General features: G+C 46.0%; 1 protein-coding gene across 1 annotated transcript in view; it reads left to right on the top strand.

Annotated features, from left to right (window-relative positions):
* The window catches only part of SLC6A19 (solute carrier family 6 member 19), a 226,533-nt gene that overhangs the window by 122,145 nt on the left and 77,297 nt on the right, over nt 1-27,091 (top strand). The window contains exon 5 of the mRNA XM_075586359.1: nt 5,639-5,749. Coding sequence (XP_075442474.1) covers nt 5,639-5,749 — 111 coding nt within the window. The remainder of the gene's footprint in view (nt 1-5,638; nt 5,750-27,091) is intronic.

Here is a 27,091-nt window from a genome sequence, read left to right as displayed (position 1 = left end):
CTTTAGATCTACATGACAGACTAGGGCGAATTATGTATTTCTTAGTCCGATTGAAGTCAAAGAATTCCAGTGTGTTAGTCATAAATTGGCAAGCTGAGCAGGACTTACAGGACACGAAGCCACGATGTATTGTTTTTGATAGAAAATTAGTGGCCCCCCCCACATAATAGTGACTCTGCACTAGTTTGTCCCTGAGGTTAGGAGCACGCCTGCTAACCAAATTAACCTTCTTACCCAGGACCACCTTAAGATCCTGGTCTGTTTGTAACAAATGCCAGTGTTTTCGTAATATGTTCCTGTACCCACTCCAGTTTTTATCATACGTGGCCACAAACCTGAGAATCTTGTCCAGCACACTAATGTTCTTCCTTCCCCTTCCAATCACAGTACTACTGTAACCACGCTGTTGGAAACGGGTTGTCATCTCTTCAGCCCGGCACCGGTAGGTGTTCTGTAAGGAACAATTACGTTTCAATCTCACAAATTCACCCACCGGTAACCCCTAATTTGGTGGCGTGGATGACAGCTGCGTGCATTAAGAATGGAGATGGTGGCGGTCTCCTTACGATGGATATCAGTATAAACGAGACCGTCTTCACCAACCCCAATCTTGAGATCAAGGAAAACAACCGACTCAAGACTCCAGGAGCTGGTGAGCTTGATATTATATATATTATGGTTGAGACCATCAACAAAAAACCCCAACTCCCGGGGCGAACCGTCCCAGAAGATGAGGATGTCATCGAAAAATCTCAACCACAGTACCACACCTTTACTCCCCAAGGTAGTGTCCTCTTGAAAGAAAACCTGTCTTTCCCAGTACCCCAAAAAGAGACTAGCATAGGAGGGTGCACATGTAGCACCCATTGCCGTTCCTCTGACCTGGAGGTAGAACTGGCACTTAAACACAAAATAATTGTGCGTAAGTACGAATTCCAATAATTCTAATACGAAATCAACCAGATCAGGCCCAAGAGTACCACTGGACAGAAAATACCGCGCCGCACGTAATCCATCACCCTGATGGATGTTGGTATAAAGTGATTCTACATCACACGTTGCCAGAACTGTATTCCTGTCCAGTGAAGCATGGTCCAACATGAGGAGCACGTCCACCGTGTCCCTCAGGTATGAGGGCAGAGTCTCAACAAATGGTCTGAGAAAAAAGTCTAGGAAACGGCAAATGGGCTCACATAGTCCCCCCCATGCCAGACACTATGGGGCGACTGGGAGGATGAGAGGCATCCTTATGGACCTTGGGGAGCATGTAAAAGATGGTCACTATAGGGAATTTGGAAACCAAACCCAGACTTGTTTAGCTGTAATAGTTCCCTGGGATACTGCCTCCCTAATAAGGGCATCCAACTGATTTTTAAACTTTCCGGTAGGATCACCAGGGAGAGGCCTATAACAGCCTGCATCCTTCAGTTGGCGTAAAGCCTCCCTCTCATACAGGTTTTTAGGCCAGATGACAATGTTGTCGCCTTTGTCGGAAGGCTTGATCTCCACATCCGCAAGTTTTTGAAGCTCACCAATCGCCCGGATCTGTCCCTGAGTCAAATTCCCTGGTCCCTCCAGCTTTGGAAGGGAAGAGAAGTCACGAGTCACAAGTTCAACAAACATGTCCACACAGGACAAAGTCTGGAGTGGGGGACAAAACACAAATTTAGCAGTGATCCTGGGAAACAAGGTGGAGGACACAACATCAGAGGGCACACCCACCTCTTCCCCAAAATTAGACTCTAAATCCCTAATGAGAGACAGCTCCTGTGTATTAAATACCAACATTGAGTCTGATGTAATATCATCGGTGCCTCTGTTTTGCTTGGCATAAAATTTATGTAAAAGAAGTTTTCTGCAGAACAGATTCAAGTCTTTAACCCAATCGAATGTGTCCATTGAAAAGGTGGGCGAAAAAGAAAGCCCAAACCTCAACAAAAACTTCTGGTCAGATGTTAGAATCACATCCGATAGATTAATGATATGTAGCTGCTCTATCTGTTCTTGTTCCTTGGTTGCTGTTTCTTCATAACGTCTGTTGGCCGTTGCTGACAATCTCTTAGAACTCTGGCCTCTCCTAGTCTTACGTCTATGGAGTCCAGATGGGCAACGCCTAAAAAAGAGGATGCAGAGTTCATCTGCTCCCTTGCATCTCCCCCACTCTGTTCACCTTCAGATGACTCCAGATCTGAGGTAATGAATCTAGATTCTGAGTTAGACGGATTTGTAGGGACCCTTGTATATTTCTTCTTATTATTTTTCCCTGACTCCCCTGCGGATGGACCCCTAAATTGGAAGATCTTTACCCTTTGGACATTTTACTATGACAGTGTGGCATGGATGGTCTCATGGACTATGGTAACTGATGTGAACTGTTAACCATTGTTGATCCCATACTAACAGTCTATTTTTGGTACTGTGCCTGGTTTGCCTTGATTATACCAACTGCATTTACGGTGTATGTATATAACATATGTATTTGACATCAGCATGTATTAGGCAATTTGGTGCACGTGTTATCTATGCTTGATGTTTGGTTTTCTATGATCTAGGGGTGAGGCCAGCCTTGTAGGTTCAAGGGGTTATTGTTAACCCCTTGTTCTACATATATTTTGTGCTTATAGGTTTTTTTCTCCTGCCTTGGGTATTAGGGGTCCATCAGTATCTTCATAGGGGATTTCCCCTGTCTGATACATATTCTATCATAGGAGGATGTCAGGGTTTGCTTAAATATTTTTTGTATTTTATGTTTGATTATTTGTGCTGTTTAATAAATCATAATTTTCTTTGATATTTGTTCTGAGTATACTTGAGTGCTGAGTTTGGACGCTTTTCTTTTTTTTTTCGTTGTTATATTACTTCTAGTCCCTAGCACCGTTAGTGGTTATTATATTACTAATTTAAGTACTCATTATTTGCAGGCAGTTTGTCTTGTTGTAATATATATATATATATATATATATATATATATATATATATATATATATATATATATATATATATATATATATATATATATATATATATAAAACACCAATATACAAATAAATGGTTAAGGATTACACAAACATGCATAGATAAAAACATGAAATCTGAATCTCAAAATCAGCACATTGCATCATAAAATTAAACCAGCAGCACATTGCAAAATAAATTATAGCTCATCTCCCAACAAAACAGAACCTAGACAAATACATATATAACAAATGGCAATCAAACTATTGCATTTTAGTGTGTACATGATGCAAATAATTTGTGTATCATGTAACACTATGCCAAATCAATGTTCCACATAAAATAAACAATTACCAACAAGATACAATGCCATCCAAACAATCAAATAAAAACTCAGCAAGTAAACATATTTTTTTTTACCATCATTCATTTAATCTAATCAAAAATCTATTATAATCCAATCAAAAACAATTACACAATTCACTATTCAATTCCTAAAACCAAATCATTGTGAAAAAATTTCAATTTACAAGTAACCACCATCATACAAAATCTAACTACCAAAAATAAGCCAATATTAAAAAGCAAGCCCTGAAATAAACTATTGAAAAGACCATCAAAAATTACATGTAATTAAGTAACAATTACATTACACACACCAATTTCTAACCAAAGCTGCAAAAGACATTTTAAAAATATCAAAAGAACATAAACATTTGCAAAACAATAATTTATTATCCCTGTATGTCTAGTCATATAGATTATACATTACATAAAGGGGCAATAAATGAGCATAAAAAACAATTACATTACTGCACCGACACACTTTATTCGAGCAAATACCCAGTATGTACCTGGCAGATACCTGGAATGCGCCGCTCCTCACCTCTGACAAGCCCCGTTGCGTTTGCCTTCCCAGCCTGGGTTCATGCCTGGCTGACGGGCGGCTGATCTGTTAAATGATAATGATTAGGATTTAATAGGCTGCAATGCTTCGCGTGTCTACCAGATGGCATAAATTCATGAATTGTAATGCAGTATATATATATATATATATATACTGTGCAGTATTGCAGCCAGCGGGAATAAAATGCTTCAATCCCTTCCTGGAAAATAACCCAATGTACTCGGGCAGAAAACAGTCACAAACCTCAATACACCCGGGTATACCCGAATTCGTGGGACTAACCGAGCTCAAATAAAGTGTGTCGCCAGTGTACATCCAAACTTACAATACAATACAACCAGTCAGTGTCCCTGTATGTATGTTGACCCCCGGACTGCTCAGCCGGGGACACCCGCCAGCCTGTTGTATGGATGGTGTGCCTGCAAAAATGTAAACAAAGAAAGTTTTCTAAGTCCTGCTCCTTTTGCACCTGCCTTGAGCTGGTGTGCTTTTTTCGGCACATTTTTAAAGCACGGTCACTTATCGTAGCTTTGAGAATTGCGCAGACTGGCAGAAATCTGCGCATTTAGCTGATCGTACGAGCCTTGTGGGACTTAGAAAAATTTCTTGAAAAAAGCCAGTTTTAGAGCGCAAAGTCCATGGGAGAGGGAGTGGCTCAGTGAGTAAAAGACACTGACTGGCACTGAGAGTTTGAAGCAGGGGAGCGTGGTTCAATTCCTGGTGTCGGCTCCTTGTGACCTTGGCAAGTCACTTTATCTCCCTGTGCCTCAGGCACCAAAAAACATAGATTGTAAGCTCCACGGGGCAGGGACCTGTGCCTGCAAAATGCCTCTGTAAAGCGCTACGTATAACTAGCAGTGCTATATAAAAACATGCTATTATTATTATTATTATTATTATCACTGCTCTGAGAATCGCACTGAGCGCAATATCACGTTCTTAAAGCACTTTGCGCTCTTAAAACGACTTATCACTGCTTAGTGTATAGCCCCAGGTGTCAGACCCAACAGGATTAGAACTCACAACCATTGCTATCTGCTCTACAGTGTGAGCTAAACCAGCTGCTTCAAAGCATGTTCAAAACAGGTAATTAACATGTACTCAAGATTAGCAGGTTGCAAGTAACTTTCTAGCATGCATTTGTGGATTTTAACATAATTTATGGCAAGAAATACAGTAAGACATGTTCTAGCACTAAAATGGGCCTTTTCTCAAAAGACTGCTCAGTTAATATGACCCATAGGGGCCTATTCACAAAGCAGTGATAAAATCAGTGCTTTTGCGTACGACTATGCAATTTTTTATCACGCTTCAAATCATGAAGCCAAAAGCGGAATTCACGAAGAAGTGAAGGCGATGTTTTTTTTAAGTCTCCCCGCCGGCCTCTTGTATTAATGCTGTGCAAGAAAAAAAATGCTTTAATGCATGTCTCCATCTCTTTTGCGCCAGCCTTTAGCTAGTGAAAAGAAATGATGAGCTTTTATAGTACGAATCAGTCATCACTGCTTTGTGAATAGTGCTTACTGGAAAAAACATAGTGTTTGCCATGTTTTGGTCTATCGTACTACTTTTTTTTTATCACTGAGTGTTTTTGTTGTTGATAAAAAGCCATTTACAGTAAGTGCGATACTGCACTGTTATCACTGCTTTGTGAATCGCACAGCAGGCAGTATCGTGCTATAAAGGCATTTATCACACTAAAACCACTTATCAATGTGTTATGAATCAGCCCCATAGTGTACATCTTTCATGTATTAAACTATTTTCTTCTTTCAGGCAGTTTATGTGACATCCACGCTTCCATATGTGGTGCTCACCATTTTTTTGATCAGAGGCCTGACGTTGAAAGGTTCAGTCAGTGGAATCAAATTTCTGTTCACCCCAGATGTAAGTTGTTTGGCATTATTGCTTATAAATCCCAACAAATAAAGTGATCCAAAGACTAATTATTACTAAAAGTTGTAAGAGGACCTGCAGACAGCTGAAAAATGATTTACTTTATGAATCCATAGGGCCTGACTCAATGTGGGATATTCACTAAAGAAAGGGCAAAATCCTAGAAATGCGTCTTAAAATCCTTGATTGCCCTTTGACAGCGTCCATCAGCATTTATGAAGGTGCTCCTCATACACTTGCTTCACCGTTAGCTCACCCTATGTTAGCTAATGCTCCTACAGTAGCTGCAGAAACTTATTTACTTCCCTCAATATGGGTGTATTTAAGGGTGTCTCTACTTTTGCCCTGGCAACGCATAAAAAAAATGTTAATACATAAAAAAAAATGAATTCATTTGGCACCTCTGTTTTACTGCCTCTTTAGTAGATAGTAGTAGTGTGTCAATATTCTTCAAAATATTAGCTATATTCTACAGTATACCAATATTGATAAGTATGGTAATTATGAAGCAATAAGACATTTGGATAACATTTTCAGAGAAACCATTTGATTAAAGTACATATTTGACAGACTTTTTTTAAGTTTACAATGTACAAATATATATATATATATATATTGTGACAAAAGTACCCTTGTGCTATGTACCTTTTGTCCAGGGATCCCCACTTTCACACAGCCTTCCAGGTAGAGGAGACAGTCTTCTGACACAGAGGTGAAAATAAAGATTTGACCTGTTTATTTTGTCATTAAGATGTTACAGCAGATAAAACGAATACATTTTTTTTTTTAAAAAGTCCTTGCTCCACTGAGCACAAAACAAAGCTCTCTTGGTGCAAGCTTCTCTGAAAACAAATTGGTCTGTATTGCTCTGCACACAGATAGATTTTAACAGCTTCTCCTCTTCATTAGCAGTTGCAGCTGTGTGAGACCAGGAAGAGCTAAAAGTCCTGGTCTGGATTCTACCTGGCAAATCTCCAAAACGTGGAGTGGAGCACTGGCCCACCCTACTCTCCAAGTGCTTCACCACAGGGACCCAAAACACACCCAATAGGAAGTGCAACAACCCAAAATTATACACTGCATCTCCCTCTCCCTGGGGCTTAATTATAGCAGAAACCCTGCAATAATTGAGGGGCAAAAAAATACATCCTCCTCTACCATCCCCTTATATCCGTCACACATCCTCCCCCCCAGCTCAGACCTAGCGGGGTGAGCGACCATGCACACCAGAGAATGCATTCTTGACAAGCCATCTGCATTTCCTTGTTTACTACCTTCCCTGTGTTCTATTGAGAACTTGTAGGGTTGCAGACTAAGAAACTAGCGAGTCACTCTGCTATTTTTTTCCCTTTTCTGACTCCTCCAGGTTAAGGGTGCGTGGTCTGCAATTTCTTTATACATAGCTTTATTCACACTATCACCATACATACTTACCAACACATACTTATATATTAGTTTCAATTCATATATACTTGTAGTACACATCTTATTTATTCATCGTGTTGGTTATTCTTCTGTCCTTGCCAAACAACAACTTTTGCTGTACCTCTGATTCCAGTTGTAATCTATGATATTATGTACTAGTTATGGACCCACAACAGGTATATAGTTGTTACCTTACTCGGGTGGATCTAGTGTGCAGCAAAGTATTGCTGATTAATGTTGTTAAGGGTTAATAGGGTAGTTAACATTTATTGTTATCAGTTACTCCAATTCTTGATACTTCCTTTTTTACATATTAATTGAATGCATCTAATTCACTTTTGAATTTAAATATATCTATTAGTCTATATAATTATATATTTATTTGTATACTTTCCTAAAAGTTATATTAATTGAAATACAAAATCAACATATATTTATATATAATTAATATGAGCTATAACCTATTTCTCCGCAAACTCAGTGGTGTCCTCATAACCCTTCCGCTGCAACATGAAAATTTGAATTCATGGAATGGGTTAATACATACAATTAATGTTCTAATTAACTTTGTAATTGTGTATGCAAATTCACCTTGCTATAAATATCGTGAGGTCACAATCAATGGGTTTCCCTGATGAAGTCATATCACATGACGAAACGCGTAGGGCGTGGCTAATGCAGAGCAGGCACTTTCCCACCAAGAAAGACTGATGCAAGTTGGGAGCGGCTAAGCCAAACAGAGGAGCGGATACATCCTTGTTTCCCCTGGTGGTGCGGTGACCAAAGGCAGGCGGACAAAGGACTCTGTTTCCCGGCGGGGCTTCCTTTTGCGGGGCACCAGATCGGGTGGATGTCATTTCCGGTGAAGGAGACCATGCCGTGCCGGCGCCATGTGTATGTAGGAAAAGACACTACTGCTGATCCGGACGCTACCACTGGCATATGAGGGCCAATCTCATAACTGCACTTTAATACCGTTTTTCTTGTGAGTGGGCATTTGTCTGTTTTTAATGTTCCATAAACTTATTGTTATACTTTAATGCACTAGGTGTGCGCCTGTTTTTTTCTTTTTTCTTTATATATATATATATATATATATATATATATATTGTGACAAAAGTACCCTTGTGCTATGTACCTTTTGTCCAGGGATCCCCACTTTCACACAGCCTTCCAGGTAGAGGAGACAGTCTTCTGACACAGAGGTGAAAATAAAGATTTGACCTGTTTATTTTGTCATTAAGATGTTACAGCAGATAAAACGAATACATTTTTTTTTTTTTAAAAGTCCTTGCTCCACTGAGCACAAAACAAAGCTCTCTTGGTGCAAGCTTCTCTGAAAACAAATTGGTCTGTATTGCTCTGCACACAGATAGATTTTAACAGCTTCTCCTCTTCATTAGCAGTTGCAGCTGTGTGAGACCAGGAAGAGCTAAAAGTCCTGGTCTGGATTCTACCTGGCAAATCTCCAAAACGTGGAGTGGAGCACTGGCCCACCCTACTCTCCAAGTGCTTCACCACAGGGACCCAAAACACACCCAATAGGAAGTGCAACAACCCAAAATTATACACTGCATCTCCCTCTCCCTGGGGCTTAATTATAGCAGAAACCCTGCAATAATTGAGGGGCAAAAAAATACATCCTCCTCTACCATCCCCTTATATCCGTCACACATCCTCCCCCCCAGCTCAGACCTAGCGGGGTGAGCGACCATGCACACCAGAGAATGCATTCTTGACAAGCCATCTGCATTTCCTTGTTTACTACCTTCCCTGTGTTCTATTGAGAACTTGTAGGGTTGCAGACTAAGAAACTAGCGAGTCACTCTGCTATTTTTTTCCCTTTTCTGACTCCTCCAGGTTAAGGGTGCGTGGTCTGTCACCAGCCTGAATTTTCTGCCTAACAGGTAGTACTTAAGGGTGTCTACTGTCCACTTTATAGCAAGACACTCTTTTCAACTATGGAATAGTTTCTTTCGTGTGGGTAAAGTTTTCTGCTTAGGTACAAAATAGGATGTTCTTCATGCTGGTTCTCTTGTGAGAGGACTGCATCAAGCCCTACCTCATACGCATTGGTTTGCAAAACAAATTCTTTTGAAAAATCAGGGGTTACCAACACTGTTTGGACACATGGCTTCTTTCAGTGTCCTGAATGCTTGTTCTGTTTCTGGGGACCATTTTACCATTACTGGAGCTTTTGCTTTTGTCAAATCAGTTAATGGACATGCAAGGGTAGCAAAGTTAGAGATAAATCTTCGGTAATATCCAATTAGGCCTAGGAAAGTTCTCACTGGTTTCTTAGTGACTGGCAAGGGCCAATTCCGTATGGCTTCTATTTGAGGTTTCACTAATCCTCTACCAATGGAATATCCCAAAAATTTGGCTTCCTCTAGGCCAATCGTATATTTACTTAGGTTAGCCGTTAACCCAGCAGAGCGAATTGAGTTTAGCACTGCTTGTACTTTTGTTAGGTGGGATTCCAATCTTCCGTATTTTTTCCCACATCATGTAGATATGCAGCTGCATATAATGTATGTGGCCTTAATATTCTGTCCATCATTCTTTGAAAGGTGGCAGGAGCCTCATGTAGACCAAACGGCAACACTTTGTATTGGAAAAGACCATCAGGGGTAAAAAAGGCAGTCTTTTCCTTCGCTTGCTCTGTGTGAGGAATTAGGGCAAAGGCCGCCCTCTGTGCTTCCCTTCCCTACCTGTCCGACTGGCCGCTGTTTCCTCTGCTCCTGCTTCTCTCAACAGATTGCGGCATGGCCTCACACCGACCACCCCGTTCCCCTACGGCTCTCTCACAAGCCGCCATCACTACCACTGAGCGAGCGCTTGATCCACTTACAGAGCGCGCACCGCTCAAGTTAATTTATTCACTGCACTCGGCGGCTGGTCCACCCACCGCCCGACTCAGGATCCTGGCTCACAACCCCCAGCCGTCCAGCTGCAGCAAGACAGCTCATCACCCTCTGTGCTATTACAAGAGGCTCCTCAGCTCACCTCTGCCCTGCCTTCTCCTCTGATTGGTCCACCGCTCTTTATTATCCCTGTAGTTCCTGTGCAACCTCGCTCTGCATAGTTTCGTTTGGCTCGTGCTGTTTGGATCCTATGCCCAGCTCCCTCTTGCATTTCAGATATCCTTACCGAACCGGCTTGTCTTCTTACCCTCTCTAGCTCCTCGTAGAAAAATAAGGCAGTGCACTGCCCAAAGTAACAGAAGGAGGCTCACGGTTTTTAGCAACAAAAAATAGATTTATTACATAAAAAGTGGACTAAAGGGCCCCCCCTAGGCCGCAGCAGGGGTCCACCAACTAGTTTCAGGCAAAAATGCCCTTTATCATTGTTGCCTGAAACTAGTTGGTGGACCCCTGCTGCGGCCTCGGGGGGACCCTTTTGTCCACTTTTTATGTAATAAATCTATTTTTTTTGCTAAAAACCGTGAGCCTCCTTCTGTTACTTTGGGCAGTGCACTGCTTTATTTTTCTACTTGTTCCTGCCATCACCTGGGAGATTGCACGCCTATGAAGATTCTGAGATTGGATACTCCAGGAGAAACTGAGTGAGTTCACTTTGTGGGTCTGTTGCAGGGTACATGCAACTACACACGTAGGTTTCTTGCCAAGGATTATTTATTTAGCCTTAACAGATATACAACACAAAAAACAAAAATAGCTTTTCTTCAGAAAAAACAAAATGAAACAGTTTCTCTTTAGCAGACAGTGTGTAACTCAGGCAGCAATCCCTTTTCTAAGCAGGAGACAGACAGTTTATAATTCAGTTACTTTGTTTATCAGACCTTGTATCAGGAAATCTCTTTAGCAGCAGCTTACTCCTCTCTCATCAACAACCAAGATCCATGTGTCTATAGCCTGGGTTTTAACACACCTTGATTAGGCAGCTGGGATCCAACTAATTGTCCTGAGGTTCCCAGCTGAAGTTAACCTAGTCAGTGCTGCACTGCAGACTAGACATAGGTTTTTCAGGCATATAACTGATGGCTTTTATTTATCCTGTCACATTCCTCCCCTGTTAGTGTGTGGCTGGGGCTACGCACGGCTGAAGCCCGACCATCCACCCCTTCTCTAGAAAAGAAGTCAGCATTTGCGTTCTCTTTTCCCGGCCTATGCTGAATCTCAAATGAGAAGGGTTGGAGGGCCATATACCACCTAGTCAATCTAGCATTGGAATCCTTCATGCTATTTAACCACTTCAGTGGAGCATTATCCGTCACCAAAGTAAAATGGACTCCTGCCAGGTAATGCCTCAAAGCCTCAATTGCCAATTTAACAGCGAGGCACTCTTTCTCAATCACTGAGTAGTTTTTTTCCCTTGGGAACAATTTCCTACTCAGGAAAAGGATAGGATGTTCAACTCCCTCAAACTGTTGTGACAACACTGCCCCTAGCCCTATCTCTGATGCATCTGTTTGCACTATAAAAGGTCTGTTGAAGTCTGGGCTTCTAAGGATGGGACCCTCTGATAGACACCTTTTTATGTCCTCAAAGGCTCTCTGACACTCCCTTGACCACACCACTTGTGTAGGGGCACACTTTTTTGTGAGGTCCGTTAAAGGGGCTGCCACTTCGGAATAGTTGGGGATGAACCGCCGGTAGTACCCTGCTAAACCCAGTAGAGAGCGTACCTGCGTTTTTGTTTGGGGGGTCGGAACTTCTTTCAGGGCAGCTACCTTGTCGGCTAGTGGCCTTACTTTTCCACCTCCCACTGCATACCCTAAATATTTGTTTTCCGCTTTACCCAAGGCACATTTCTTAGGGTTGGCTGTGAGCCCTGCCTCTCTTAGAGATTTGAGGACCGCTTTCAGCCTATTTAGATGGGCCCGCCAGTGTTTACTATAAATGACAATGTCATCTAGGTAGGCTGCGGCATAAGTCTTATCCATTATACAGTACCTTATCCATGAGTCTCTGAAATGTGGCTGGGGCTCCATGCAGTCCAAATGACATTGTCACAAACTGGTATAAACCCATGGGAGTGGCAAAGGCTGTTTTGCATTTGGACTTTTCCTCTAAGGGTATTTGCCAGTATCCTTTTGTTAAGTCCAGTGTGGATATATATTCCGCGTTACCAAGGGCGTCAAATAATTCGTCCACCCTTGGCATCAGATATGCGTCAAACTTGGATACCGCATTGACCTTTCGGAGGTCCACACAAAATCTTACCTTCCCATCGGGTTTAGGGACCATAATTAGTGGACTACATCACTCACTGCATGATTCCTCAATCACTCCTAAGTGTAACATTTCTTGTACCTCCTTCTCTACCAGAGCCCTACGACTTTCAGGCAACCTATAAGGACGGGAACGTACTTTTACCCCAGGTGCTGTCTCGATTGCATGGGAAATTAAGTTAGTTTGTCCTGGTAAGTCAGAAAAAACATCCTGGAATTTTGTAATTATTGCTAACAAGTCCCCTTTTTGTTCAGAGGACAACTGTTTACCCATTGGGATTTTATCGTCACTCACGATGTTCTCCCATGGAGTCTTAGGACCCAAGTCCGTTTCCTCCTCCACCGGGTGGATGAATAGAGACCGCTGCATTTTCCAGGGTTTCGGCAAGTTCACATGGTAAATTTATTTACCCTTCCTGGACCTGGTTGAGCGATCGTGTAATCCACATCACCCGTACGGCGGAGTACTTTGAATGGGCCCTGCCATTTGGCCAGGAGTTTACTCTCGCAACTGGGTAATAATAACATCACCTGGTCTCCTGGGTGAAACACTCTCATGCAAGTATTCTGATTGTAATGTCTCTCCTGACTGTCCTGGGCTGCTCTAAGATTCTCCCTGGCGAAATGGCCGACCACATCTAGGCGCTTCCTAAGGTCTAGTACATATTGCAGGGTATTCTTAGAAGGGGACTGCTGTTCCTCCCAGGACTCCTTTAGAAGGTCTAAGACACCACGGGGTTGGCGGCCATAGAGCAATTCAAATGGAGAGAATCCCGTAGAGGCCTGGGGAACTTCCCGCACTGCAAACAGCAGAAAAGGGAGAAGTTCATCCCAGGCTCTCTTCTCTGAATCTACAAATTTCCTCAGCATCCCTTTTAGAGTTCGGTTAAATCTTTCCACCAATCCGTCAGTCTGTGGATGGTAGACCGATGTCCGAACAGACTTGACCTCTAGTAACTTTAAGACATCCTGCATCAGTTTAGCCATGAAATTTGTACCTTGGTCTGTCAACATAACCTGGGGAAGTCCAACCCGTGAGAACAGTTCCAACAACTTGTTGGCTACTTGCTTCGCCGTTGCTGTTCTCAGGGGGAACGCCTCAGGATACCTTGTTGCATAGTCCACTATTACAAGGATAAACCTGTGTCCTTTCGCAGAAGGTTCTAGAGGTCCTACCAAGTCTACCCCAATCCTCTCAAAGGGAACTGACACCAAGGGTAGAGGAACCAAAGGGGCTGGTTTTTGTCCTTTTGGACTAGTTAGCTGGCACTCCGGACATGCTGCACATAGCTTAGCAATATCACTATGCATCCCTGGCCAATAGAATCGGGATGAAATACGGTCCAATGTTTTATCCCTGCCCAGGTGACCACCCCAAGGGACAGTATGGGCTAGAGTGAACACAGATTTAACAAACGCCTTGGGAACCAATATCTGTCTGGTGACCTCCCCTGTTTGTGTCTGCCTATTCACCCTATAAAGGATATCCTTTGAAAGTTCAAATTGGGGGAATACTATCACCCCCTGTGCATCTAAAATCTGTCCATCAATTTTCACCACCTTGTCATACTGTCTAGCAAGGACTGGGTCTTCCCTTTGCTTCTGGCGATAGTCAGGGAGGTACAGGTCTGGTAAATCTCCAGGGCCTATATCCCCCTCCCTTTGGCCATCCCCAGCCATCACTTGTGACCTCTGACTACTAGAATGGTCACCTTGAGACCCAGATTTCTGCAACCAGTCCTATTTGTCCAAGCGTCTTTGCTTCCGAGTCTTTTGAACCCGGTGTCTACTTGGAAAAAGGTCTGCCGAGAAGGGGAACAGTTTGCCAGGGTTCTCCTGAGCCCTAGAAGGAGGCTCCTCATGAAAGACTGGGGCCATTAGGTCCGAAAAGAAAGGCCAGTCCCGACCGAGCACAACGGGGGCAGGGAGCCAAGGAGCGACTCCTACTTCGAGGTAAGCCTCCTGACCTTTAACCTGTAGCCGGATTTTGGCCGTCGGATAGCGTTTTACATCGCCGTGTATACATTCTATGTTCCATGGGGAGTCACAAGAACACACGTTGGGCGGTAACAGTTCCTGTAGGACCAGAGTTTTCCCAGAGCCTGAATCTACAAGGACCTGGACGGTTTTTCCCCCAATCAGGGCTGGAAGTAGCCAGGGCTTGTAATTTTCCCCAGTAAAGGCCGAGGCGACGGTTCTGCTGAATGAACAATCCATCTGTGGACAGTCCACATACCGGTGGCCTTGTTCTCTGCAGGCGGAACATGGAGAGGGTTCCCTCACAGGAGGGGGTTGTGGATAGCGCTCCGCTGGACCGGTTACTGGAGACCAGGCATCTGGTGGGTCCTGTGGGCGCCGTCCTCGGAAGTTCCTCTCATTTTGCGATGAGCCGACATCCGGAAGGTGATGAGGGCCTCGGCGGGGACCAGCATTTGGACTCCGTCCTTGCTGGAACGACTGCTCCTTCCGTTGGACTTGGCGGTTCCGTGATGGGCTGTAGGTTCCCCGTTGATCCGACCTCCCTCTTTGGGCGTCCGCAAGTGCCGGTGGAGTCGGGTCCAGGACACTTGCCTGCTGCTCAGCCCCAAGGAAGTTCTCCACGAGTCGGACCGCCAAAGATAGGGTTTCAGCAGCTTGGCGTTTTACCCACGAGCATGCGGAAGGGGGTATTATTTGTAGAAATTGTTCCAAAACCACCTGCTCAAGAATTGCCTCCTTAGTGCACTCCTCGGGTTGTATCCAGCGCGTACATAAGTCCAATAATCGCTGAGCGAGGACCCGGGGTCTCATCTTAGCGGTGTACTTCATGTTCCGGAACTGCTGCCGGTAAGTCTCTGGGGTCAGACCTAAGCGATCCAGTATGGCGGCTTTTACTTGTCGGTAGTCCATTGCCTGATCTGCTGGGAGACCCTGATATGAGGCCTGGGCTTCTCCTATGAGGAGCGGGGCCAAAGCAGTTGCCCAGCGATCTGTAGCCCAGCCCTGAGCTTCGGCAACTCTTTCAAAAGTCAGTAAAAAAGCCTCTGGATCCTCGTTCGGAGCTATTTTCCTCAGGAGTATAGGGGGTCTGCTTGCTAGTTCGGCACTGGCAGACCCTTGGAATTGGGTCAGCAGCTTGGCAATCCGTTCATCCTGTGCTGCTTGTAGTCTTTCATCTCTCTCCGCTTGCAGCCGGGCCTGTTCCTGCATTAACAGTCCCTGCTGTTTGGTCTGCTCCTGCATTAACTGTCCCTGCTGTCTGGTTTGCTCACACAGAAACTCTTTCAACATTTCTTCCATTCTTGTGTGTGTGTGTGGCCCTTTAACTGCAGGAGCCTTTTGAAAAAAACCTTCCCAATTCTTGACACCATATGTTGCAGGGTACATGCAACTACACACGTGGGTTTCTTGCCAAGGCTTATTTATTTAGCCTTAACAGATATACAACACACTGAACAAAAATAGCTTTTCTTCAGCAAAAACAAAACGAAACAGTTTCTCTTTAGCAGACAGTGTGTAACTCAGGCAGCAATCCCTTTTCTAAGCAGGAGACAGTTTATAATTCAGTTACTTTGTTTATCAGACCTTGTATCAGGAAATCTCTTTAGCAGCAGCTTACTCCTCTCTCATCAATAACCAAGATCCATGTGTCTATAGCCTGGGTTTTAACACACCTTGATTAGGCAGCTGGGATCCAACTAATTGTCCTGAGGTTCCCAGCTGAAGTTAACCTAGTCAGTGCTGCACTGCAGACTAGACATAGGTTTTCCAGGCATATAACTGGTGGCTTTTATTTACCCTGTCACAGGGTCGCTGTATCCCTTTTTTCTCTGATATATGGGACGTTGGTCTGTACTATTTATTTATGCTGCCGCTGGCATTAGGTACTAGTCCACTAACCCTATTAGGGCTTCGTTATGCTATATGCTTACATTGAAGGAGTTTATCCTAAACCTCAGTTTATTATGCCAAACAGGACTTGTTTTTTTCTGATGCACTGGCTTTCTACACAACCCTCTCTAGCTCATCAACCTCGGCTATCCCTCGACTTCACTTACCTCTCAAACCCTCGGACACGGCTCACGGACCACTACGACTTGGATCTCTCCTGCCCTAGACTCTCGGCTTCAGACATCACTACGCTACTCTCTCTACGCCCAGATCTGGCAGTACTATGGCTAAACCCTTATACCCTCGGCCTTGGCCACGCTATCAATCCACACTCCGGGCACGCCCTCACTGCTGGAGGTGCATGATCTACTCAATTCGCACCTCAGTGCTGGGGGTAGGTCTGGTCTGCGGGCAGCACAGCATGACACTCTGTGAGTGGCACCTGCCAATAACCCTTTGTTAGATCTAGGTGGGCCTCCCCCATCTGGGACTTGCAACCAGACCTTACCAGGGACTACCCCTGCTTCAAAAGGTAGTTCCAACAGGTATTCGATACTCAGGCCCGCAGAGACATGGCGGCCTCATCTCTGATCTATATCACTCAGGGCCGTTGCGAAGTATAAAGTATTAAGTGCCGCGCGGTCCCAAAAATCTTGCAATGTCCCAAAGTGTGTGTTAAAATCTCTCTGCAGCTCCTCACTCTCCCGTGATCAGGCAAACAACTGAATATATATATATATATATATATACACATAAAGCGGAGCGCAAAAAAAGAGAAAAGAAACACACTATTAGTATAAATTAACAAAAAAGTATATTTATATTTATAGTATGAATAATTGTAGAACTTACATAAAAATTGGATCACAATGGATCCAGAAAATCACTGCGGGAGCTCGAAGGAGGGGTAGAAGAGAGCACAAGTACAACCACAATAGCAGGGTCCCAAAATGCCAGATAATCCGGTGGGTATGTTGTTCCGGCTCAAAATTCAAACCGCATAACTTCGCGCTCAAACACCACAGGGAAAAAAACACAGGCGCCCGAAGGAACTTAATGATGCTTCCTCTCCACTGCGTATAAGTTCACCTCTACGCGTAGACACCTGATACGATTCTGCCTCTTGAGGCTGGAAAACGAGCATGCCCAGTGAGTTATGAGGGGCTCTCCCTGGGTACGATCTCTTCTCGTCCCCTCCTCAAGGAAGAACTTCCCAAGAGGATCATGTTACCTATCCTTCTCGAGGGCCCGGATTTCCGTGTACCGACCTTCGCCTTCCTCGACTCTGAGTCAGGGGGGAATTTCATAGACCAGGACTTTGCCATCCGGAACAAGATTCTGCTGACCGAGAAGAAGATTCCCATAGGCCTAGAGGCCATTGACGGACATCCACTGCAGCCGGCGTTCATCTCCCTGGAGACCTCCTTGCTTACCTTGTCCATGAAGGACGGCCATAGCGAGACCATCTCGTTCGATGTATTCCACTCTCCCACGTTCCAAGTTATTCTCGGGTTGCCCTGGTTACAATAGCACAACCAGCGCATCGGCTGGAGGGATCAGGTACCCATTCAATGGCAGGCTTCCCCGGAACAGTCCATTCCCACCACGCTTCGACCCACTTCGACCTTCTACACCCGCATTGCCCGTATGACTGCCCCATCGATCTGGTTCCAGGTGCGAGTCTCCCTAAATCCAAATCTTACCCTCTCTCAGTACCAGAAACCACAGCCATGGCGGAGTACATTCAGGAGAACCTCCAGAAGGGATTCATATGACACTCTACATCCCCAGCTGGCGCAGGCTTCTTTTTCGTAAAGAAGAAAGACAGTACGCTCAGACCCTGCATTGATTATAGAGGTCTCAACCACATAACGATCAAAAATCGTTACCCTCTTCCCCTCATCTCTGAGTTATTTGACAGGCTACAAGGGGCTACCATTTTTTTTAAGCTCGATCTGAGGGGTCTTACAATCTGATCCACTTCCGAGAGTGGGACGAGTGGAAGATAATGCAAAGTGGTTGGAAAAAATAGGCACAGATGCACCAAGGAACCAAGAAATAAATAAGATCCAAGAGAGTGGTTACCCATAAAAATAACAAAATTTAATGGATCATCCAAAAACAGCTAAATCACGGGGTGTGAGAACCCCCACCAACGCTTTCGAGCGCAAGCTCTTTTTCAAGGTCATCTTTCAGGACTTTATGAATGAGGTCTTCTGGGACGTACTGAACGCTTTCGTAATCATCTACCTGGATGACATACTAATCTTTTCCAAGACCCTCCAAGATTACGTACAACACACCAGGCTCGTTCTCGCCCGTTTTCGCTCTAACCACCTCTACGCCAAACTAGAGAATTGCCTCTTCCACAAGCCTTCCTAGGCTATATTATATCTGACAAGGGGCTTAGTAAGGATCCCGAGAAACTGAAAGCCATACTGGAATGGCCCCAGGCCAAGACGTTAAAGGCTATTCAACACTTTCTCGAATTCTCAAATTATTACAGGAAGTTTATTCATAATTTTTCTACCCCCGTGGCCCCCATCATGGCCTTTACCAAGAAAGAAGCCGACCCCTCATCCTGGTCCTCCGAAGTCACAGCTGCCCTTGAAACTCTCAAGAAAACCTTTGTGTCGACACACATCCAACGGCATCCGGATACCTCCCTCCCTTTCACTCTTGAGGTGGACGACTCAGACTCTGGAGCAGGTGCAGTGCTCTCCCAAAGAACTGGGCCCCAAGATAAGCTACATCCATGTGGGTTCTTCTCTAAAAAAAAATATCCGGCCGAGAAGAATTACGATGTCGGTAACAGGGAGCTTCTGGCCATCAAGATGGCCCTTCTAGAATGGCGACACCTACTGGAGGGTACCCGGGAACCCATTTCCATCCTCACAGATCATAATAATCTCTTATATATCGAAGGAGCATGCCGGTTAGGGTCCCGACAGGCTCGGTGTACATTGTTTTTCTCAAGATTCAATTATACCTTATCATACATACCTGGTACCAAAAATGTTAAGGCCGATGCTCTGTCCCGGCAATTCTCTCCAGAAGAGAGGTCGGAGGAGACCCCTGAGACCATTCTACCTTCTAAATGTATCATCTTGGCTACCACATTTGACATCTTGGACAAGATCATCAAAGCCCAATCTCACATTCCGAGAGGGTTAGAGGTCCCAGAGGGAACACTATACGCATCCCCACAATTCCGGCGGAAAATCCTGGAATGGGGTCATTCCTCCAGAGCTGCTGGCCTCCCCGGCTTCAAGATAACCGTGGACCTCATCAGACATAGCTTCTGGTGGCCCAAGATGGGAAGACAATTTCAGGAATTCACCAGTGCCTGTCCAGTATGCGCCAAAGTAAATCCGCTCGACACAAGCCATCGGGCTTCCTGCTACCGTTACCCATCCCTGAACGTCCATGGACACACATATCCATGGACTTCATAGTAGAACTCCCACCCTCCAAGGGAATGACTACTATCCTTGTCATTGTGGATAGATTCACTAAAAAGGCACACGTCATCCCTCTCAAGGGCCTTCCATCTTCTTCCACTCTGGCGGACGCCTTTTCCAAGGAGGTGTTCAGACTTCACGGCATTCCTATGTCCATAGTATCTGACAGGGGCTCACAATTAGTCTCCAAATTTTGCCGGGCTTTCTCCAAGAGACTCGGTATCTCCCTCTCGTTCTCCTCTGGCTACCACCCCCAAACCAATGGGCAGACCAAGAGGATGAACCAGAATTTGGAGCAGTACTTAAGGTGCTTTGTGTCCAAAACACTTGACGACTGGGCCGAGTTACTACCCTGGGCTGAGTTCGCTAATTATAGCTTTCATCCTGGTCACCTCCCCATTTCAAACATTCCGTCAGGGGTACCAGCAGCTGACACTCGGGTAACCTCCCTACAAAATTCTTTGAGGAAAATCCAGGCAGTTCTCATTGGTGCTTCCCAGAGATACAAATCCCAAGCCGACCGGCATCGTCAGAAGACACCCGAATACAAGCCAGGGAATAGGGTGTGGCTCTCAGCCAAGACACGCCAGCAAACAGCATACAGTAACTCCGTCACATATCCCCCTCCCCAGTGTAACATTTTCCTGTGGAGCAGCCCATGCACCATTCCCATGCACTATTCCCGTGCCCCAGCAATTTTGTCGGAAACCTCCAACGTGGCCCCCCCTTTTTTTTTTCTTGACTTCCAATTGAAGAATTTTTCTTTGGGGCAATTACCAGGGCTTCTGGGCCTGAACACTGGTATTTCGCTCCCTCTTCTTTCACTTTGTTAGCAACGAGTACTTCTACTCGTCGCGCAATCTCCTCGTCCATGTCACTGGCATGACGATCAATGACTGGCCATGGGCATCCGCAGAATTTTTTTTTGGGGGGGGGGCATAATTTTAACTCATTGGTAGTGCTACCAATGAGAGCCACCTCATTCCCGAGTGCTGGGAGGGAAGGAGGGGGGGGGGCGGCTGGGAGGGAGGGGGGCGGCTGGGAGGGAGGGGGGGGCATGAGACTGGCGGGCGGCTGCAGCATCCCCCGCGGCTGCTGCTGGGTTGGCGCATGGAGGCGGGTGCGAGACTAGCGGTGGGCAGCTGCATCCCTCGCGGATGCTGCTGGGTTGGCGCCTGGAGGTGGGTGGCTAGGGGGGGGCGAGATTTGCAGGTGGCTGCAGCATCTCCCGCAGCAGCTGCTAGGTTGACGCGCGGAGGTGGGCTGGGGGGGACACGTCAGACTGGCAGGCGGCTCCAGCATCCCCTGCAGCTGCTGCCTGGGACAGGAGGCACGTGCGGGGGAACCTGGGTTGGCGCACGCATGCGGTGGATGCTGGGTTGGCTGGGTTGGGTCCCCACCCTCCGTCCCACATTGGGAGGGGGAGCAGGCCCACAGGCAGCAGGCCGGACACCCTGCTTGCCCTGCGGGATCTCTGGGCTGCTAGTGATCCAGGGGGGGGCAAGCGCCCTCCCTTGCCCCCTCCTGCGGACGCCCATGTGTCTGGCTCATCATTTACAGTAGCGACATACTTTATTAAAGTAAATGCCGGCGGCATGCCGGGATCTACCCCAGCTGCCGCCAGTCAGAAACGCGCGCCGCCGCGTTTCCCCCACGCACCCCCCCTCCACATCGCGCGCAATTACCCCCCCAAAGACACCCCGAACCCGGCTTCTACTCTGCCCCTCTGCTTCCCCGCACCCCCGCTTACCTAGATTTGAACTCCAGGGGTGTCGGGGAAGCCTGGGGAAGCCGGGGAAGACGGGGAAGCCGGGCGCGCTTGTGACCGTGACGTCACAGTGCGCCGCCACGCGCCGCGGCTACCCGCTTCCCAGCCTCATTCAGCCAGCGGCATTTGCTCGAATAAGAGCTGCCGCTGCTGTATCTCCAGTACTTTAACTTTGGTGGAGTTCTCATTAACTCCAAGTGCATCCCATGGCACCTCTTTCACAGTCGGCAGACTTGTCTTCAACTCTTGTGGAGTTCTCATCAAATCCAAGTATACCCTATGGTACCTTTCTTTTTCAGTCAAGTGACTTGTAGACTTTGGGCTCTCTCATTTTACCCACTAATTTACTCTGAAGGGAGTGCTGCTGGACATCCAGTGATGCTTTTCTCCATGGACGATCGTGGACCCCTTTCCGTCCAATTCTAATTAGAGACTCCAACTTTATAGCAAATTGTAATACTGCAACAACATTGCAGATACGCTTATAGGAACGCACAGCTTGCTTATTTTGGAGAGAGGATTGATATCCGGACTGAACCACTGTAGCAGATTTTAACATGTCCCGGTAGCATCTTTGTTGCTGATACTTCCTAACCTTTCACTGTAGTAGAATTACATATTCCTTCAAGTATTGATACTTCTTTCGTTGCTGCATCATTCTCCAAAACGACTGAATAACCTGAGCGGATTTCCTCCCTCTTTAGGCAGACTGTATGATGACAGTCAAAGATCGTTTACGCAAATAGCTTTTTCTCATCATCCTTCCTTGGATAAAAACTCTGTAGTATTTGTGAAGTGACAGAAGGATTTTCTCTCTTTGCAGCAGGTTTAGTTCATCAGCGAGATACCTCTGTTTCTTGCGTGCATCCTGCAATTCTCCTGCAATCTTTTCCATGGACTCCTTCTGTGACCCACGTTTCTCTTTTAATTTTCTAATCTCTTTATCTTTGGCATCTAATGGCATCAGAGCCTATTCCATTTTGTTTTTAAAAGATTCAGCTTGATCCTGCAGTTCTCCTCTCAGGACCTTCGCCTCTTCCTTGTGCTTGCTCTGAGTTTGTATCAGCGCATCCTTCATCAAATTTATGAGCTCTGCAGATTTTATCGCCAGGTTCGCCGCTGCTTGCGTTTTCCATGCTTCTTTCTCCTGGGAGTACTGACTTTTGGGAATGTAACAGCCTCTCTGCTTCTCCATCTCTTGCTCCAGTTTCTGGACCTTCTTGTGCTCCCTATCATACAGAGTCACCTGGCCTCTATGCTCTGCCTCCAGTGATGCACTAATGACGCTCAGTGTGGCCTTCAGCTCCTCATGCTGCTATGCAGGGACACACTGGGTACTCAGATGCTCCTGCAGCACTTTTACTTTGTTAGCAGCCTCTCTACTTTCTTCCTGAAGGACCCACTGCTTCTCCTTGGCCTCCTTAAGACACGCACGCAGCTCTTGCAACTGACTCTGCAATATATACACTGCTCCAGGGAGAGACATTCTTTCTCCAGCATTCTGCAGTGCTTCCTGCAACATACAGAGCTCTGTGTTTAGACCATGGCCCTCCTGGCGAGAGTGTTCTAGCTCTGTGCTGCGATCATGAAACTCTTTCTGAGAGACGTCCAAATCTCTATGGCAATTGCTAACCCCTTGCAGAGCCGCCTTATATTTCTGTTTCAGGTTGCCAAACAATTTGTCAGCCAACTGCGATGTTTGCCCTCTCCAGATTAGTCGCTACCTCCTCCAGCTCACTCTGTAAGACATTCTCTGTTTTCCCTAAAGCTTCATACTCTTGTAACGCTTGGAGTAGACACCTCTGTAACTCAGTGTTCGCTTCTCGCTCCTTATCCAATTGCTCCCGCAGGACTTCATAATCGGGGCGGAGAGTTGGAGTGCAGAAATGTAAGGTCTCTTTATCTTGGATCAAGGATTCAGCTTCCCTTCAGTCCTCCTTTTTCTTTGCCACCGTTCCCGTAAGGATTCTGCCCAGCACTCCGGTCTGCAATACTTCTCGGTGCCTTTCTGTTGCACGTTGTCCTGACATCGCAGGCTCAAGTGGTTTGATCACTTCCTCTGTGTCTTGAGAAATACTTTTTCTTCTTTCTCTTTGCTCCAGAGACATCAGTAGTACTGAGCACACACTCACTGTTACCAGCTTCTGCATCTTCCTCGTTGCTATATTTTACAGCTGTGGGAGACAGTATTTATCGTGCTTCTCCTATTGCCACCATTTGAATTTGAGAATTTGGGGTCACACTTCTCATGTTTGACCTGGTTCATGACAGACCCAGCATACTAAATCCTTTAGAAAGTAATCTGGACGCTTGTCACTTTTAAAGCTTTCATCTGTGGGTACAGCTCTCTTCCCGGAGCAACATACTGCTGCGACACACTTTATTCGAGCAAATGACCAGTTTGTACCTGGCAGATACCTGGAATGCGCCGCTGCTCACCTCTGGCATGCCGCGTTGCGTTTGCCTTCCCAGCCACGGGTCATGCCTGGCTGACGGGCGGCTGATGTGTTAAATGATAATGATCAGGATTTAATAGGCTGCAATCCTTCGCGTGTCCGCCAGATGGCATAAATTCCTGATTTGTAAAGCGCCGAATCAGTAATGTGTGGGCTTGCAGGTGTTTCGTTTAAAAAAGATACTGTACCACAGTGTGCCATTGTAACTTGGCCTTGGCCTTGAGACTGAGTTGCAAAAATTTATCAATTTAGGCTTTTCATATTAAAGAAATAAAAAGACCAGTTTCGCTTACAGTACAGTATTCCCCAGAGACCCGCCCGCCATGAGTGTTCAAGTGCAGCCCGTTTTCCAAAAACCTGACAGAAGTTATGCTTATTTGATATGGGCCGCGATTAATGCAACAGAGGATAAGATGGCAACAGTTGTTCAAATTTATCAGTATTTTATCGAAAACTATGACTTTTACAAATTTTCGCCAACTCCTCATTTGTGGAAGCGTGCAATAAGGAAAAGGTTATGTAGCGACCCCTGTTTTCACCGTATTGAGCCCCAATTTGTTGGAGGGTATTGGTGTGTGTCACAGGGTTGTTCCCGTATCTATGATCATGGAGGCGGCAAAAGGCGAAGGGTTGTGTTAAAACCAACTAAGAAACGACAGTCCCTGCCAAGCAATGCACCAGCACCAGCACCGGCAGCGGCACCGGCTTCCGATAACGGACCCACCGTCAGTGACAACCCTGAGCCCGAGCCTGATCCTGAGGCAGAGTCGGATTTCGCAGCCAGTTTTGATGAAGCTTGCATGTACTTAAGCGATTTCCAGCCTCACCTGCTGACTACAGGTGGGCTAGTCCCGCTGCAAACTATCGACGTGGGTGATGAAGAAAGCTGTACTGGCAGTGGACCGGTGCCGGCGCCAGCTGAATGGGAAATAGTATGGTGAGTACTGTATTGTTGCTGTATTATTTTGGTGGGGCTGGCTGGGTACTTCTTTAGGGGGCTGACCATTACTGTACATTAAAACTTTTCATTTTGTTTTTCCTCAGAAAAGAAAACGGCTAATGGGGGGATTTCGATGGATAATATTGTGCTGTATGCTGATGTTTTCCGGCTGTACAGTAAACTGTGTAATAAACCCGAAAAAATAAAACTATGCATTTATTCTTCATGTTCTGTATACAGTACTGTATATGCACATACAGTACATACAGTAAATGATACTATGGGCCGGCGGGGGCGAGATGTGTTTGCAGCAGAGAGAGATCTGCTGCTCTCTCTCAGCGCAAACAGCGGCACATTAAAACTTATTTTCAATACATTTTTAATCCTAGTGTAGATGTGCAGGGGGTCTCGGGAGCTGAACCGCGTTGGTTTCAGGTCGGGCGACCCCCTGCTCCCCGAGATACAGACCCCTTTATGTGGTGCCGGTATCCCTCTGCGTTTCAAGGTCCCGATCACGTGACCGCGACCTGTAAACCAAGCAGAGGGATACCGGCACCCCCAAAAGGGGCCTGTATCTCGGGGGGCAGGGGGTCCCCGGACCTGAAACCACAGTGTTTCTGCTCCGGAGACCCTCTGCACATGTACAGTATAAATAAAACACATATATAAATAAACACTCGTTCTTTACCTTAGCGGCTATGTGCTATGGTAACGAAGCAGCATTTCTGTATTTTTAATAATATTGTACAGTGAGCAGGGGGTTCCCTGAGCCAGAAATCTAAACTCAGGGGGCCCCCTGCTCCTGCACAATATTATTAAAAGTACAGAAATGCTGCATCATTACCATAGCGTATAGCCACTGAGGCAATGAAGGGGTTAACCCACCGTGCCCGCTTTATTGTGGGTAGCGGGGGTGGGTGAAGGGGGTATTTGGCCCTTGGTGTGAGTTTAGGACTTGCGGGGGGGTTGTGGGTGCACTTAACCCCTTCCCGACCGTAGCAGTTAATACCGCTACGGTCATGAAGGGGTTAACCACTCCCGCGACCCCCCCCGCAAGCCCAAAACAACCACCGTTGGGGCTAATACCCCCTTCACCCACCCCCACTACCCACAATAAAAAATAATCACACACAGCATCCCAGCAATAAATAAATAAATAAATAAATACAAATAAATACATTTGAAATACATTTTTATTCCTAGTGTAGATGTGCGGGGGGTCTCTGGAGCTGAACCGCATTGGTTTCAGGTCGGGGGACCCCCGGCCCCCCGAGATACAGACCCCTTTATGAGGTGCCTGTATCCCTCTGCGTTAAAGGCCCCGATCACGTGACCACGGCCTGTTAAACCAAGCAGAGGGATACCGGCACCCCCAAAAGGGGCCTGTATCTCGGGGGGCAGGGGGTCCCCAGACCTGAAACCAAAACGTTTCTGCTCCGGAGACCCTCTGCACATCTACACTGTGAATAAAACACACACATCATTAAAGAATCATTCTTTACCCTAGCGGCTATGTGCTATGGTAAAGAAGCAGCATTTCTGTATTTTTAATAATATTGTACAGTGAGCAGGGGGTTCCCCGAGCCATAAATTAATACTCAGGGGACCACCTGCTCCTGTTCAATATTATTAAAAATACAGAAATGCTGCTTCATTACCATAGCGTATAGCCGCTAAGGTAATGAAGGGGTTAAGGCATGATAACCAATAAATACATTCAATACACTACCCACTACCCATGGCAACCTCCACTGCTGCTGCTGTAAAACAGAGAAAACAATTAACACTTTCAAAGTAATGTCCCCTAACCTCTTAATCACCATAGCGGTTATTAACCGCTACAGTCATGAAGGGGTTAACCCACCCTCACCCACCACTCGGGATGCCTACATACCCTCCCACACTAACCCCCCCCCGTGAGGCCTAACCACCCTCACCCAGTACCCACAAGGGAGGCCTACCGACATACCGATGGGGAAACACCCCCCCCCACCCCCCCCACCCCCAGTACCCACAATAAAAACAGTACAGTGACCCACAATAAACAGCATTCTATTTATTAAATACATTACGCAGCCCCTGTGCCCCCCCATAAATACATGATTAATTCTTTTACATACAGGGTTCATAACGCAGCCCCACGCGAGTCCCCGGTGGGCTGGCGGGGCACCTGGACAGACCTACAGTTTACCAGCAGCCCTTTTTACACAGGTTCTGGA

The sequence above is a fragment of the Ascaphus truei genome, chromosome 2, assembly GCF_040206685.1.
Source record: "Ascaphus truei isolate aAscTru1 chromosome 2, aAscTru1.hap1, whole genome shotgun sequence".
NCBI lineage: Eukaryota > Metazoa > Chordata > Amphibia > Anura > Ascaphidae > Ascaphus > Ascaphus truei.
This window is presented reverse-complemented; position numbering and strand designations above follow the sequence as displayed.